General features: G+C 45.6%; 1 protein-coding gene across 1 annotated transcript in view; it reads right to left on the minus strand.

Annotated features, from left to right (window-relative positions):
- COL27A1 (collagen type XXVII alpha 1 chain) overlaps positions 1–15,876 on the minus strand; it is a 349,655-nt gene that overhangs the window by 114,391 nt on the left and 219,388 nt on the right. The window contains exons 29-31 of the mRNA XM_056860156.1: positions 4,399–4,434; positions 3,077–3,130; positions 170–214 (exon numbers count right to left, since the gene is read on the minus strand). Coding sequence (XP_056716134.1) covers positions 170–214; positions 3,077–3,130; positions 4,399–4,434 — 135 coding nt within the window. The remainder of the gene's footprint in view (positions 1–169; positions 215–3,076; positions 3,131–4,398; positions 4,435–15,876) is intronic.

Genomic DNA, 15,876 nt, shown 5'->3' on the forward strand with positions numbered 1-15,876 from the left:
AAAGGCGTAACTGAGAACATCCCAACGAGCCAGAATGAGCCAGAATAAGCCACCGAACCAGAGTGATGCAGTGGTTTTACAATGACAGCAACAATCCGGTTTCCCAAATTTTCTGGTGATACCAATTCGTACATCCTTTTCAAAGCACCCCCAAAGACAAGCAACATACCTGCTGCCCATCTGGTCCCGACTTGCCCGGGTGCCCTGTTTGGCCCTGTTCGTAAAAAGAGCAAAAATAAAGTGAATTCAGCTTGCCAACATACTTCTACGAATGCCCCCAAAGGCTCTTCTGAGTTTTAGTTCTCACAAACAACAAATGAAATGGGCAACCTGGCCGCTCACAAAGCTGAACGCAATCCCATTTACAAACATTCTCGGCACAATGAAAAACAGCATGTCTCTCCCTGACACCTAATTATATACCAGCAGGGATATACAAACACGTAAGGCATGTGTAACTCGGAATTATTTTCCAAAATAATTACTGACCAAGTTATTTGCCAAGTTACTTGCCAAGCTAGCAAAGTTCCTCCTCCGTGTTAATATCTCACTAGTCATAACTACGGACTTCCTTGCCTCAGGGCGTCCATCAGGCTCCCTCCCTTTTGAATTTGCAGAAACAACTGCAAGCAATTTTATTGTGGAGGGCAGCTGGTGTTTTCAGTTCCATGATGTTCTTTTGATATATATAGATTTTATTACAGACTGCCGGTTTTGACTTTTGCTTTATATCTTTACTGCTTTTTTGAAGTGATGTTGGTTGCTTACGTGTTTTTATTGTTTTGTTTTTTTAAAAAATTCAGTGGTTTTAAACTTGGAAAAAACTACTTGGGATATGGCAGGGGGAAGTGACCAATTGGCACTGTGCACAGCTAAGCAAAACACCTTGTCTCTGGTATCCTTCTTTTTCTTTAATAGACAGAGAAATTATTTTTGTGATGCAGGAGATTTCAGTCTCATGAATGTGCTGGTCATTGACCGTAATAAACATTATCTATCTATCTATCTATCTATCTATCTATCTATCTATCTATCTATCTATCTATCTATCTATCTATTTGTCACATGAGCCCTCGCCCACAATCTGAAAGGTAATTTCCAGAAACAGATTTTCCTGCTGAGTCACTCTGTTTCACAGATCCCATAACCCTTCTCTTAGGGTTGCCAATCTCCAGGTGGTGGCTAGAGATCTCCTGCTATTACAACTGATCTCCAGCTGATAGAGATCAGCTCACCTGGAGAAAATGGCCCCTTTGGCAATTGGACTATGGCACTGAAGTCCTTTCCCTCTCCAAACCCTGCCCTCCTCAGGCTCCACCCCCAAAATCTCCAGGTATTTCCCCACCCGGAGCTGGTAACCCTACCTTCTCTGGAGTAGACCTAGGTAGGCCTACCCAGAAGTCCCATTTTAGTTAATGAGGCTCATTCCCAGGAAAGTGTTCTTAGGATTGCAGCCATAGCCTTCAGCCCTATCTACAAACTGAGGAATATTCCTTCATCTGGAATGAATTTACCACTGTCCAGTCCAAGAGGTGAACAGGAGCCCTGAAATCTTTCTAAATATTGCCAAGCATTCTTGGAAACAGGGAACAGTGAGAAGTGCATGAGACCTGGAGGAGAGGGGAAATCCAACCCGAAGCAATATAAACCTCCAGTTCTTCAGGATTACTTCCAGACCTTTGTTTGTTTCTCTCCCACACCATGACCCTCCCTCTTTCCACCACTTCTTGCCTGATCTAGCTATTTGTTCTGATGCTAATGTCAATGGATGGATTCTGATGATCTGTTGATAATCAAATGAAACAACTTTATCTGAAAGGGGTCAATGCATTAAAATGCTGCAGCAATCCTGATTCTCCAGGCCCTTTTTGTAAAGGGGTAGAGGAATGCAGAGAATTGTAATTTGAATAAGTATGTGTATAATTTTTTTTTTAAAATCTGCAGCACAATCAATCTAGGGCTTTGCTTTAATTGATCAAAATGATTCTCATTGATGAATTAACTCAACGATGTCGCCCTAGCACAAAATATTTTGATTAATGATACTACCATTTCGATATCCCCTGCAGAGGTGCTGCTCCTTCCTCTTGAAGCCATATAAAGCAGAGAGTACTTTCAAGAACATTTGAACTATCCATTTTGACCACCAGCAAGAAACAGAAGACAACAGCAGGCAGGGCTTTTGATTGTGTTTAACGTCTGGTACCAGTCCCGCCCACAATTTGGAATTTAATCTTGGCCTTTCCCATAAATCCAACCCAAACTGGTTTTAAATGCTGGTCTTCCAGGGCTAGGACCTCTTGCTTCCACATTTATTTTAGTGATTTAAAACATTTATTAGCCACCTTTCTTCCTTGCAGAACATACGGACCTGTGTGGGAACTGTTGATCTTCTTCAGAAGCTGCACTCTGAATGGCTCCACTTTTTGAAGTAAGCAACTAATACACCTCTGTAGGTGTCAGGGCCTTCCTATCTGCCTGACATCCAGCTTGTTGAGGTTGAAGTGTCAGGATCAAACATCTCTGTACACCTAGGCACTGGGTTTTTTTCTCACCCTTTCCCCTCTGTATAGGAGCAAGCTTTTTAATAAATACTTTATTTATATAACAAAAAGACATACAATAACACTCTAAACACGACAATAAACATAAGACCATACATACAGTATATCAAACCTTCCAAAGGGTGCCACATGACGGCTACTTTCTATGATAGCAACTAGGTTGTATAGGAGCAAGATTTGAGTTCAGTAGCATCTTAAAGACCAAAAAGATTTTCCTCTGTATTTGGTTATCTTTACTGATGGGATGTTCGGTTGTTCTGGTGAGGATTCTTGCAGATGCTTTTGGTGTGTGTGTTTTTTTACTGACCTGTTTTAATTCAAGTTATTAGCATTATCTGTGTTGGAAACCTTTTGGGCTGAGAGAAGGACATAAACCTTCTCTCAGCCGAATGAATGAATGAATGAATGAATGGTTGAAAGATGCCAGGTCCCTGTTTTCCCAACACATTATGAACAATTTCAAATCACACACAAGAGCAATCCCACTCTTGTGGGTGATGGGGAGAACTCACCTTGGCACCTTGGGACCCCAGCTCGCCTACTGGTCCGTCTGGGCCTCGGGCACCCTGAAAGGAGAAAAAAAAGCACATACATTAATTCATAACATTGTCAAGAAAGAGGGACAGAGGATAAAATTATGCAAGCAAAACAGCAGGTGTCTCCCTAACGCTGCAAATGATGGCCACAATTTAATCCAAGGATCTAGCATTCTGAAAGAGAACAATGCTAAGGGGGTTCGAAGCATCTTTTGCAAGAACCTGAGAACTTCTACTACTTCACCAATGAAAAGAGAAATATGCTTGCTACAGCCTTATTCTCATATCAAGGATCACTTTGCAAGCCACACAACCTCGCTACTACATATAACTGGAGGCTCTTCCCCACCAGCCGCACAATGTATTCATTTACTCTGACCTGCACGGCTTTACAAGTCAAGAAGCTGTTTGTTCTTGATTAATTTTGATTAAAGATACTACCATTTCGATCTCAGGTAAAGGCATGCAGATGGAAGGGCAATGTAATTGTCCTACAACAGATTAGCAGCAGTTCAAAGCAAGCTTTGGCAGCTGTGGGCTTTGCAACAGCAGCCTGAGCATTGCATGCCACCTTAGTGTTCGTGTGCGTGAACTGACACACATGCACAATAGAGTCAAGATCAGAGGCAGGCAAATTATGATCTGCAGGGCACATCCAACCCAGTGTCTCAGCTAGCAGCCTTTCACATCACCTACCTGGAGATACCAGGGATTGAACCTGGGCCCTTCTGCATGCAAAGCAGATGCTCTACCACTGAGCAACAGCCCCTCCCCATTTTCAGATAAAACCCATTTGTGGCTGTCCAGTTGCCAAAACAATACATCAGGTTGTATATTACTGCTAGCCTGCTAATTGCCCAGTTCTCCTTTTTTACTGCAGGGTTCCCCTCCCAAGAGCCAAGGGGCTCTCTGTCTGCGACGGTACCCCTTCCTCAATCAGGGGTCACAGAAGGCTGCTGGGAAAAACGGGTAAAGGTTTTGCTTCCACCAGCGGAACACTGGTAGCATACATCACATAACTTACAAAACAGCAAAGGCTACAGCTGCGGGGGGAAAAAACAGCTACAACTGCATACAATCAATCACCATGGCAACTATTTGATATAAGATCACGCCAAACCATGGTTTGGGCTAACCATAGCTTCCAAACATAGCTTCCAAGTGCACACATCAATCTCAATTCTGGTTTATTTCCAGCTTTATCATAATGAACTGATTTCCTAAATCATGAAGTGTAAATACACTCTTAAATTCCAGAATGTTAATATGTAATTTAGCATCAGATGGCAACCACGTACCCTGTATGGAAAAACCTTGCCGATGAGCCCCCCGGCCTACAGTGGAGGCATCAGGGGTGCCCACAATGTCACGTGAAAGTATCCCAAAAGGGGTTTCCATAAACAGGTCCCCCCCTGTTATATCACACACAACACAATCCTTTATTGGCATATAAAAAGGAAGAACATATATTAGGATGCCCCTGTTATATCAACAGTTAAGTGACCTGAGGACCTGTTTTGGGACAGCGAATCTCCTGCATGGGGAGTGGGTCCAGTGAGAGCCAGCGTGGCGTAGTGGTTAAGAGCGGTGGTTTGGAGCAGTGGACTCTAATCGGGAGAACCAGGTTTGATTCCCCACTCCTCCACATGAGAGGCAGACACTAATCTGGTGAACCGGGTTGGTTTCCCCACTCCCACAAATAAGGCCAGCTGGGTGACCTTGGACTAGTCACAGCTCTCTTAGAGCTCTCTCAGCCCCACCTACCTCACAGGGTGTCTGTTGTGGGGCGGGGACGGGAAGGTGATTGTAAGCCGGTTTGATTCTTCCTTAAGTGGAAGAGAAAGTCACCATATAAAAACCAACTCTTCTTCTTCCCAGTTTAAAATGGTTTACAAACTATAATCGAAGTGGCCACATGAAAAGCAGCCTGGTTAGTGGGAGCACAGCTGTTGTGGAGACCATGATACCGAGCAAGTGTTGAATGGTCCCAGCACTCTAAAAATGACTGGTCATGAATCATCCAACCAGACTGCAAATCGAGGATCCCCTTTGGGGTGGGAGAAAAACTCTACCAGTAGCAGAACGTACAACCACTTCTATGAACTTAATGGACTGAGAAAGGTCAAGCCTAGATTTTTTTTCCCAATTAACTACTAAACCCAATTCCTTGCAAACTTGGAGGATGGTTCCTAGGTTCCCTGATAACAGTTCTCTAGCAGAGGCTGCTATGAATCAGTCATCTAGGTAAGGGTATATTGTACAGCCCCTTAGTCTGAAGGAGGCAAAGACTGGTGCCATACATTTCATGAAAACTCATGGTGTTGTTGCCACCCAGATGGGAGGCTGTATACTGGAAAACTCTTCTGGCAAATCTGAAGCAGAGGAACCTTCTATAATCCCTGTGAATTGAAATGTGAAAATAAGCATCTAGCAAGTCAAGCACTGCAAACCACAAATCTTTAATAGTCGTAACGCTGAAACGAATGAAACCATGAGGAATTTAGAAACTTTTAATTTAAATTTCTTCAGTCCAAAATGGGTCTGTTACTGTCACTCTTCTTTTGCACTAGGAAGAACCATGAGTAGAAACCTGCACGGGAATCAGGGTTCAATATCTCATCTATAGAAACCTTCGGCAGCAAAGTTTCCATTTCAAGTTGAAGTTGGGGCAGCTGGTTATTAACAGCTGCAACTACGCGTTCAGAGGGAGGTAACAAAATAACTTCCAGTATATGGTACATGAACACATGAAGCTGCCTTATACTGAATCAGACCTTTGGTCCATCAATCAGTATTGTCTACTCAGATCGGCAGCGGCTCTCCAGGGTCTCAGGCAGAGGTCTTTCACATCAGCTACTTCCCTAGTCCCTTTAACTGGAGATGCCGGGGATTGAACCTGGGACCTTCTGTATGCCAAGCAGATGCTCTACCACTGAGCCATGGCCCCTCCCCTAAAAAAAAAGGTAAGCCAAGGTGTACTCTGAAGAAGTCAAACAAACTCTCTTCTGTAATAGAAAGCACTTGTTTGTCATTCGTAATAGCCAGCCACTTGAACAAAAAGGGAGTTAATCTACTCCTAAAACAAGGTTTTGTGGGAGTGACTCCTTCTGCTAGTGCCTGGTGACTGCCCTTAAGTCTAGGTGTGGATCTTCTGTGGCTAAATTGCTGTTGGGAAGAAGGTGATCTGTGAGTAGAATACTCTGGGCACATAGGTGTAGAGGGTCTCCATTCCCTTTGACAGGTATGCCAAGACTGACGAAAAGAAGATCTCTGTATGCTGATGGAGCACACAGGAGGTGACGCCAAGGGTTGTAGTAACATCTGTGTCCAGTGAGTGAGCCATACGTAGCATTTGCTCCACATAAGTCTTCCAAAGGGGACACCAAAGAAGTGTACCCTCCCTTTTGTCAGTGGAGGGATCCAATGGAGATTCAGAGCTGGCCTCTGAGCCCAGGGTACTTTCTTCTGGACCCTCCACATTGGATTTGAAAACCGATTCCACATAGGATGCTGCAGGAAGTGCTGATAATGTTGTTGAAGCTGAAGGTCGTCTGTGACGGGAGAGCTGAGAAGGAAATGGATCCGTTCTCGGAACCGAGCGAATGTAGCCACTCCAGTCCTGTAGATAAGCCATGACATAAAATAAGGATAGGGCTGCCAAGGCACATGCATCGGTGGTGGCCAACAAGCAGCTGGACCAATCTCTCTCAGTAAGCCCTTGATTCAGATCCGGTGGTTAGATTGGTTCCGGTGGTTGTGTCGGATCCGTGTCAATTTTGCTCTCAGCAAATGAATGAGGTGGAGAACAAATGGATGGTGTCCTCAGGGGTGGAATGGTTTCCTCAAGTTCAGGATCTGTTGCTGGAACCAAGTGGGGTCCGTGCTTTGGGTTTGACTTTGAGTGATCTTTATGCTTTGTTTTAAATTTAGGGGTTTTTGTTGTCGGCTCCAATGAGCTCCTCGGAGAGCAGGACTGAGTCCAAGTTTGTTGTGGATCCAACCTCGGACTCGTTGGAGCCGACTTAGTAGAAATCATCTTGCTTGGGTCATTTTAGCTCCAGATTGGGAGCATTTCTTGAAAAGGCCTTTCTGGGCCATCAAGTGGCTCACTACCAGCCAGCCACCTCACATATTGAGGTTCCCCCCACAAAAAAATGGCGTTTAGAGTGATCAAAACACAGTGGGATCCAAGAAAGATTTATTCTCGCATTTCTCTAACAGCTGAAGATGAGGAAAAAGGTAAGCCAAGGTGTACTCTGAAGAATTCGAATGCACGCTGGAGAGACATTAGGAAGAAACTACTCCACTTGCGGCGAAGAAGGAGCTGAGGGGAGTGATGCTCTTTACTTGGGCCATGTGACTGGGCGAAAAATGGTCTCAGAGGCTCTGAGAGAGGGTTTAGGATTTCCCTAGAGGGAAATTTAACCTAGGAAAAGAATCTCTCCAGAGCAGGCCTGCTCATGTGCAGTCCCAATGTGGGACTGCACAGAAGACCGAAGATGAACATATGACTTACTCAAATATACTTTGATACAATCAGATTAGGCAGTAAATGAATAATTTCCCTAGGATTGCCAACCTCCAGGTGGACCCTGGAAATCTCCCAGCATTACAACTCATCTCCAGACAAAAGAGAACAGTTTCCCCTGGAGAAAATGGCTGCTTTGGAGAGTGGACTCTATAGCATTATACCCTACTGAGGTCCCATCTCTCCCCAAACCCAAGGTCACCCAGCAGGCTTCGTGTGTAGGAGTGGGGGAAACAAATCCAGTTCACCAGATCAGCCTCCGCCACTCATGTGGAGGAGTGGGGAATCAAACCCGGTTCTCCAGATCAGAGTCCACTGCTCCAAACCACCACTCTTAACCACTACACCACGTTGGCTCTCAGTAGGTTAAAATAATGTTGAACAAGAGTCAGTTTCAGTACCTTTATTGGCATACCAAGGACAACCAAAAAGAGTAAACCTAGCCACTATACATCATTTTACCTCGCCTCTTAATTACATCACCAAGAAATTTGGCTACAGATTCAATAATCTCAGAACTTCGGGAGGATAACAACAAGTTAACCTTACTATCGTCGATTTGATTAGCATAGTTTGATAGAAAAGGATCTAAAAGGGCAGCACGAATTTCGCAATAAAATGGACAGTACAAAAGAATATGGTCAATACTTTCTATCTCCCCCATAACACAGTTACACACTCTAGCCGAGTATGGAATTTTCTTGTATCTCCCAAACAGAATGGCAGAAGGGAGAACATTAAAACGGGCTAGCATATAAGCTCTCCGAAGATGGGGAGCAGGTTGAACAAAATAGCACTACTCTGCCATAGAAACCAGAACCAACCAAGCTCAGAGCCGGGTGTGTGTAGGTAAAGCGCTGTCAAGTTGCAACTAACTTATTGTGATCCCAGCAAGGAGCTTTTTAAGGCAGCTGCAAAGCAGAGGCGGTTTGCCATTGCATTCCTCTGCAGAGACTTTCTTGGCGGTCTTCATTCCAAGTACCAACCCTGCTTAGCTTCCAAGATCTGACAAGATCGGGCTATACCATGCTGCTTCCACCCTGCACTGAGCCATACAGCCGTTTCTATCTGTCTCCAGTACTACATTCATATCCTTGCCCTTCCTCCATGGAGCTCATGAGGCTGTACATCAAATTCCGTTTCCTAATTTTATCCTTGCATAAACATGATCAGTTGAATAGACAAATAAATGACTGATTGTATCATATAAATCAGCTGGGCTGGAAGGGGGGCGGCAGGAGAGACCACGCCAGCAAGGAAATGGAGAAAAACAAATTGGAGCCAAAGCCGATCAAGATGCATGCTGAGAGCCAACCAAAGAGAGGAAGCCAATATTTTACCAAAGCGACTGAGGTGCAAGGGAATCTCACGCACGCTCACATACAGAGCAGCAGTGTAATTGCTTGAGAGGTGCGTGGGGAAAGGCAGCCAAATTGCTTAAGCAAGCAAAGCCCATCAACGTTAAGGCGGGACCGGGTGCTATGCTTGGCCAACCAGCGGTGAAAGATCACAGCGGGAGCCAAAACAGCTGAAAGCTTGCAGGCTCCGTCCTGATGGGCAAGAGGCCCATTCCAAAAGCAGAGGGTCCTTCTGTTACTGATTTATTTCAACAGGCAGCCAGCACCTTTGGAATGGTTTGAGGAGTGACCTCAGAACCAAACAGCATACTTTTGTATTGCAAAAACCATAGTCATCTCCTCAGCCCAGGGGGAGAAAGGAGGATGTCTTGAACAGTTTCATTCAAGATGGATCACGATGGGGAGCCGTGTTAGTCTGTCACTAGCAGTAAAGAAGAGCAAGAGTCCAGTAGCTCCTTAAGACTAACAAAATTTCTGGCGGGGGTATGAGTTTTCATAAGTCACAGCTCGCTTCTTCGGATATCCTGTTTCATTCAAGGCACACACCCCCTTGTTTATTTCAAATATTTCTATCACATCTCACATTCTAGGTGCAACTCGCAACCTGTTATGAAAATGAGCAATGAGATGAGCACAAGAAGAAGAAGAGTTGGTTTTTATATGCCGACCTTCTCTACCACTTAAGGGAGACTCAAACCGGCTTGCGATCCCCTTCCCTTCCCCATAGCAGACACCCTGGGAGGTAGTTAGGGCTGAGAGAGCTGTGGCTAGTCCAAGGTCACCCAGCTGGCTTTGTGTGTAGGAGTGGGGAACAAATCTGGTTCACTAGATTGGCCTATGCCGCTCATGTGGAGGAGTGGGGAATCAAACCCGGTTGTCCAGATCAGAGTCCACCACTCCAAACCACCGCTCTTAACCACTACGCCACGCTGGCACAAGGGTGTTAAATAATCACTCCAAAGCAATCAAATAGTGAAATAGCAACATTGGCAGCAAAACCATCACAGTGCAGTTCCTTCCAGTACTGACAACAGTGCAAACTTGCCTATTTTTTCTTAAAGGCACAGGAAAAAAACAAAATAGTGAATGAACAATTATATAAATGGATCAAGACTGGTCAAGTGCAAGTACCTTTAACAAGAAACCCTTTTAGCATTTCCACAAAATCCTGGACACTGGCAAATTTCCAGAGGAAGGGAGTTAACTCTACCGGGGTTCAGCTACGGAGAACACTCCTCTTTATGTGCCCTTCCAGTTCTGGTGGAACAGAGGAGAAAGGAGTCTCCGAGGCAGTTTTACACATCAAGTCGAAGTGATCCATCAGCAGAGGATATGGTTAATTAAAGGAATGCCTGCTCCCTTACCGCTCCGTTCATTGGTTGGAGTCATCTTTAGAGTTTAGAGCAGTGGTTCCCAACCTTTTCTTGGCCGTGCCCCACCTAAGCATCTCTAAAATCCTGATGCCCCCCCTGTGACATATAATTCTTACCGCCGTGTACATTCTGATCTTAATTTTAAAAATATGTACGTAGCAATATATATTTATATACTGTATATGAGGCCCCTAGTACCATAAGAAATGCAAAAAATTCACTGTTAATAACTCATTCTCGAATTGCCCCCCTTAAAAATCAAATTGCCCCCCTGTGGGGCGTGTGCCCCACGTTGGGAACCACTAGTTTAGAGTGTGCCTCCAACTTCTGAAGCCGCAAGAGGCAGGGACTTCTGTGCCACAGCTCTGGAACTCCATCCCCACTTTCATTCACCTGATTCTGTGATCCCTGAGTGGCTGGGACAATGGAACCACTAGTCGCCTCTCTTGATCTATTGCTTTTCATGTATATTTTATCTCACAGCAGCTAATTGCCCCAGTTCCTTCTCTTCCCAACTCCCGTTAAGATCAGCTGCTAACGACAGAAGATAAGAAGAGAGAAACAATACAGGCAGGAGGTGGACCTGCAGATGTTTAAGTCATTGGTGCCTGCTATAATCATGGCTACTCCCCCCCCCCCATTGTGTATGTACAGTGCCGTCAAGTCGCAGCTGATGTAAGGCAACCCTGTAGGGCTTTCAAGGCAAGAGACCAACCCATTGCTTTCCTCTGCACAACTGCCCTGACATTCCTTGGTGGTCTCCCATCCAATTACTAACCAGGGCTGACCCCTTATTAGTGTAACTTATTGTTAGAATCTTATCTGGGTGGGTCATGGACCCCACTGGCCCAGCTCACACCAAAGCATCAGGCTGCAAACCACAGGCTAAGAGCCAAAGGCTAATGCCCCTTTGGTTTTTGCCCTTTGGTTTGTACCAAAAGGTTTACCCATTTGGCCACACTGAGGCTACATATCTGCAAACAGAGAAGAAACACACTCAGTCCAGATCTTACTCATCCGCTGCTAGCAAGATATTGCCCATCTTGGATGATATAGAAACATCTAATTTACCTATCAAGCTAGACAAATGTACTTGGGGAAGAAATGAGGTTCATTACCTGGGGCATCATTGGGGCAAGGATGATTAATCAAACTGCCGGTTGATGGTGTTGTGGTTTTTCAAACATTTCCCAAGACCTAAGCTTCCAAAAAATTAAGATATTTTGGGGGGAGTTGTAGAATAGATACTATAGGCACATTATACTGCACTTTTGAACTCACTTGCTACCTGATGCTGTGATGACATCGTGCTGGAATCTCACCTGATGACGCATAGTTAAATTGTGGAACTGCCTGCCCCAAGATGTGGTGATGGCTGCCAACTTGGAAGGCTTTAAGAGGGGAGTGGACATGTTCATGGAGGATAGGGGTATTAATAGCTACTAGTAAAAATGGATACTAGTCACGTTGCATACCTATTCTCTCCAGGATCAGAGGAGCATGCCTATTATATTAAAGGTAAGGTAAAGGTCCCCTGTGCAAGCACCGGGTCATTCCTGACCCATGGGGTGACGTCACATCCCGACGTTTTCTAGGCAGACTTTGTTTACGGGGTGGTTTGCCAGTGCCTTCCCCAGTCATCTTCCTTTTACCCCTAGCAAGCTGGGTACTCATTTTACCGACCTCGGAAGGATGGAAGGCTGAGTCAACCTGGAGCCGGCTACCTGAAACCAACTTCCGTCGGGATTGAACTCAGGTCGTGAGCAGAGCTTGGACTGCAGCACTGCAGCTTACCACTCTGCGCCACAGGGCTCCTTTGCCTATTATATTAGGTACTGTGAAACACAGGCAGGATAATGCTGTTGCAGTTGTCTTGTTTATGGGCTTCCTAGAGACACCTGGTTGGCCACTGTGTGAACAGACTGCTGGACTTGATGGGCCTTGGTCTGATCCAGCATGGCCTTTCTTATGTTCTTATGATCCCTGGCTGGCTGGGATGTCTATTGTCTACTGTCTCCTCCCACTATCTCAACTCACATTAGCACCACCTCCCTCCCAGCAAGGGAAAATTAGCCTCATCCTGCATGGATGTAAATACCTGTTAACAACTCACATTGTCAAACTGATCTCCCTCCTCTGCCATTGTCCCTCCACTCTATCTGTGCATCTGTCACATTTTTATCCCAGTCTTCCCCCAGTGTACTCAAGGTAGCATTCAAGGTTCTTTTCTTGAGAGCCAGCATGGTGTAGTGGTTAAGAGTGGCGGACTCTCACCTGGAGAACTGGGTTAGATTCCCCACTCCTCCATGTGAAGCCTGCTGAGTGACCTTGGGTTAGTCACAGTTCTCTCCGAACTCTCTCAGCCTCACCTACCTAACAAAGGGTCTGTTGTGGGGAGAGGAAGGGAAGGTGATTGTAAGCCACTTTGAGACTCCTTTCGATAGAGAAAAACGGGGTATAAAAACCAACTCTTCTTCTTCTCTCTTCCATTTTATTCTCCCAGCAACCTGGGAGGCTGAGAATGACTATCCCAAGGTCACCCACCAATCTGTCTTGCCTGAGGATTTAAAAGCAGGAATCTCCAGTCCAACCACTATACCATGCTGCCTCTCCCTTCCCTTGTGTTCTAGATTCCATGCCTGAGGAATGTTCTAGATTCCATGCCTGAGGACAAGGCCAGTGTATTTTACGTGCAACATTTAGGGGATATAGAAATAAACAAGCAAACAACTGCTATATACTGAATCAGACCCTTGGTCCATCAAAGTCAGTATTGTCTACTCAGACTGGCAGCGGCTCTCCAGGGTCTCAGGCAGGGGTCTTTCACATCACCTACCTGCCTAGTCCTTTTAACTGGAGATGCCAGGGATTGAACCTGGGACCTTCTGAATGTCAAGCAAATGCTCTACCACTGAGCCACAGCCTCCTCAGAGACTGAGAGAGCTTCGTTTTCCCTGTTTCAGGAATCTCATTCTCCAAAAGGGTCAGTGCAACTAATTCAGTTAATACCAATACACCTATTCCAATACTGACAACTCTGAAGAATTGGTGACTGGGGGAACACCACGCTGGTAACTCGGCGGGACACAAACATCAAATACCCTGGACCAGTGCCAACTCGACTGCAGCGGCCTTTTGAACATCGTAACTCCTATCCGGCAGTGTTCAGCCATCAGCTGCCCAGTGGGGCTTCTGCCCGCCCTCACAGCATCAACCTAGCTAATCCCATCACAGGGCACCTCGTCAACACCTGATCTAAAGATGAGGACCCCGCCGTGCTTGTGCCAAAGTTTGGGCCACCGCAGAGTTCTACGTGTTCTCATCTCCAAGGCCACAAACTATCCAGATGAAGAGTTTTCATTAATTCACCTCGACGGGAGAGGCTACATTGAGCCAATTAAGTCCAAGCTGTTTGACTCCGGTTAGCCGACAATGCCTGTGGCAGATGAATGAGGGAATGAGGGAAATCCTGGCCATACGCCAGGAAATGTCTATAGCAGGAGCAGGAAGAATGTAGGAGGTTGCTAAAGAGTGCGTTGACTTCTAGGAATCAAAAACAGGGTTATGCCATGATCCTTGGAGAGATATTATTCAAACATTGACCAATAGTTGCAAGTGGCAAAATCTTTGCAGATCCAGAGATCCAGATAACCCATCAAACAAAGAAGAAGAAGAGTTGGTTTTTATATACCGACTTTCTCTACCACTTAAGGAAGTATCAAGCCAGCTTACAATCACCTTCCCTTCCCCTCCCACAATAGATACCCTGTCAGGTAGGTGGGGCTTAGAGAACTCTAAGAGAGCTGTGACTAGCCCAAGGTCACCCAGGTGGCTTCATGTGGAAGAGTGGGGAAACAAACCCAGTTCATCAGATTAGAGTCCGCCACTCACGTGGAGGAGTGGGGAATCAAACCCGGTTCTCCAGATTAGAGTCCACCACTCCAAACTACTGCTCTTAACCACTATGCCATGCTACCTAAACATACAGTAGTGGCTACCACCTCAGATGACTTTAGGTGAGGCAAATTCATGCAGGATAGGTCTATCAATGGCTATAAATTGTGATGACTAAATGGAACCTCCCTGTTCAGAGCCAGTATACTTCTGAATCCCAGTTTGATGAAAGGCGACAACAAAGTCTTTCGGTTTCTTTGCACTGCTTGCATGACTTCCAGGGACATCTGTCTGGCTGTTGTGGGAAACGGGATTTTGGACTGGATGATTCTTTGGTCCAAACCAGCAATGCTCTCCTTTCAAATATCTGTTTAAGATGCTGGGCCTCCAAGAGAACATTGTGCCAACAGTCTCTTACACAACCATTCTGTCACAATTAAACAACACTGGAAAACTGAAGAGCTGTTTCTGGGAAGGAGGAGCAAAAAGGTCATCCTTGAGAGGAGAGGAGGAGAGGAGAGGAGAGGAGAGGAGGAAGTTTCCTGGCATTTGCCTAGAAGAGCATCCAACAAAATATATGGTATGAGACTGGGCAGGGACACGACTTCTCATTGCTGCTGTCAAACTATTACTTCTGTGGAAGCACAGAGGGGGGATGAGATTTGGGGAGGAGCTGTGGTTCAGCAGTAGAGTATAGGCTTTGCACAGAGAATGTCCTGGGTTCAATCAGGAAGAAGAGGAAGAGATGGTTTTTATGTGCCGGTTTTCTCTACCTTTTAAGGAGAAGCAAACTGGCTTATAATCTCCTTCCCTTCCTCTCCCCACAACAGACACCTTGCGAGATAGGTGGGGCTGAGAGAGTTTGAACTGTGTCTAGCCCAAGGTCACCCAGCAGGCTTCATGTGTAGGAGTGGGGAAACCAACCCAGTTCACCAGATTGGAGTCCGCTGCTCATGTGGAAGAGTGGGGAATAAAACCTGGTTCTCCAGATTAGAGTCCACCGCTCTTAGAGTCCACTGCACCACGCTGGCTCTCACCAGCATCTCCCATTGAAGGACATTAGGCAACAGCTGTTGGCACAGACTTTCCCCGCCTGGGTCTCTGAAGATCTTCTGCGGGTCAGATTAGACAATACTGAAACTGGTGGTTTGACTTGATATAAAACAGCTTTCTGCGTTCATGTGATCTGCCAAACAGCTGCATGCCTAAAGAAGTGCTGGTGCCAACTTGGCTGGTGCCAAGAAGTGCTGCTGAGCCGGCCTGGGACAGGTCAGTGTTCAGATGCCAATCCGAAATATGCCATTTTGAGCCCCACTGAGGCATAGTGGGCATAAATATATAAATCAATAAAGGGAGCATCTGTTTTCAGCCTAACCTTGTCAACCCCTTATTTTGGTACCATCAGAAATATCTCTCAGTGAGACATCGGACAGCCTTATTTCCAAAATCAGCCAGGTGTGGGTGGGGTACATGTGCCACTGGAGCAGCCAGACACAGAGCTCTTGGAGTCTATTACTGAACAAACTTTGCTTAAACTTGAATCTGGCTCAGACAGCAGGAAGAGGAATAAAATCCAAGTCCTTCTGGCTCTGAAATCTTTCCACTGTTGCTCATGGAAACACT

This window comes from Euleptes europaea, chromosome 14, assembly GCF_029931775.1.
Source record: "Euleptes europaea isolate rEulEur1 chromosome 14, rEulEur1.hap1, whole genome shotgun sequence".
Taxonomy (NCBI): Eukaryota; Metazoa; Chordata; class Lepidosauria; order Squamata; family Sphaerodactylidae; genus Euleptes; species Euleptes europaea.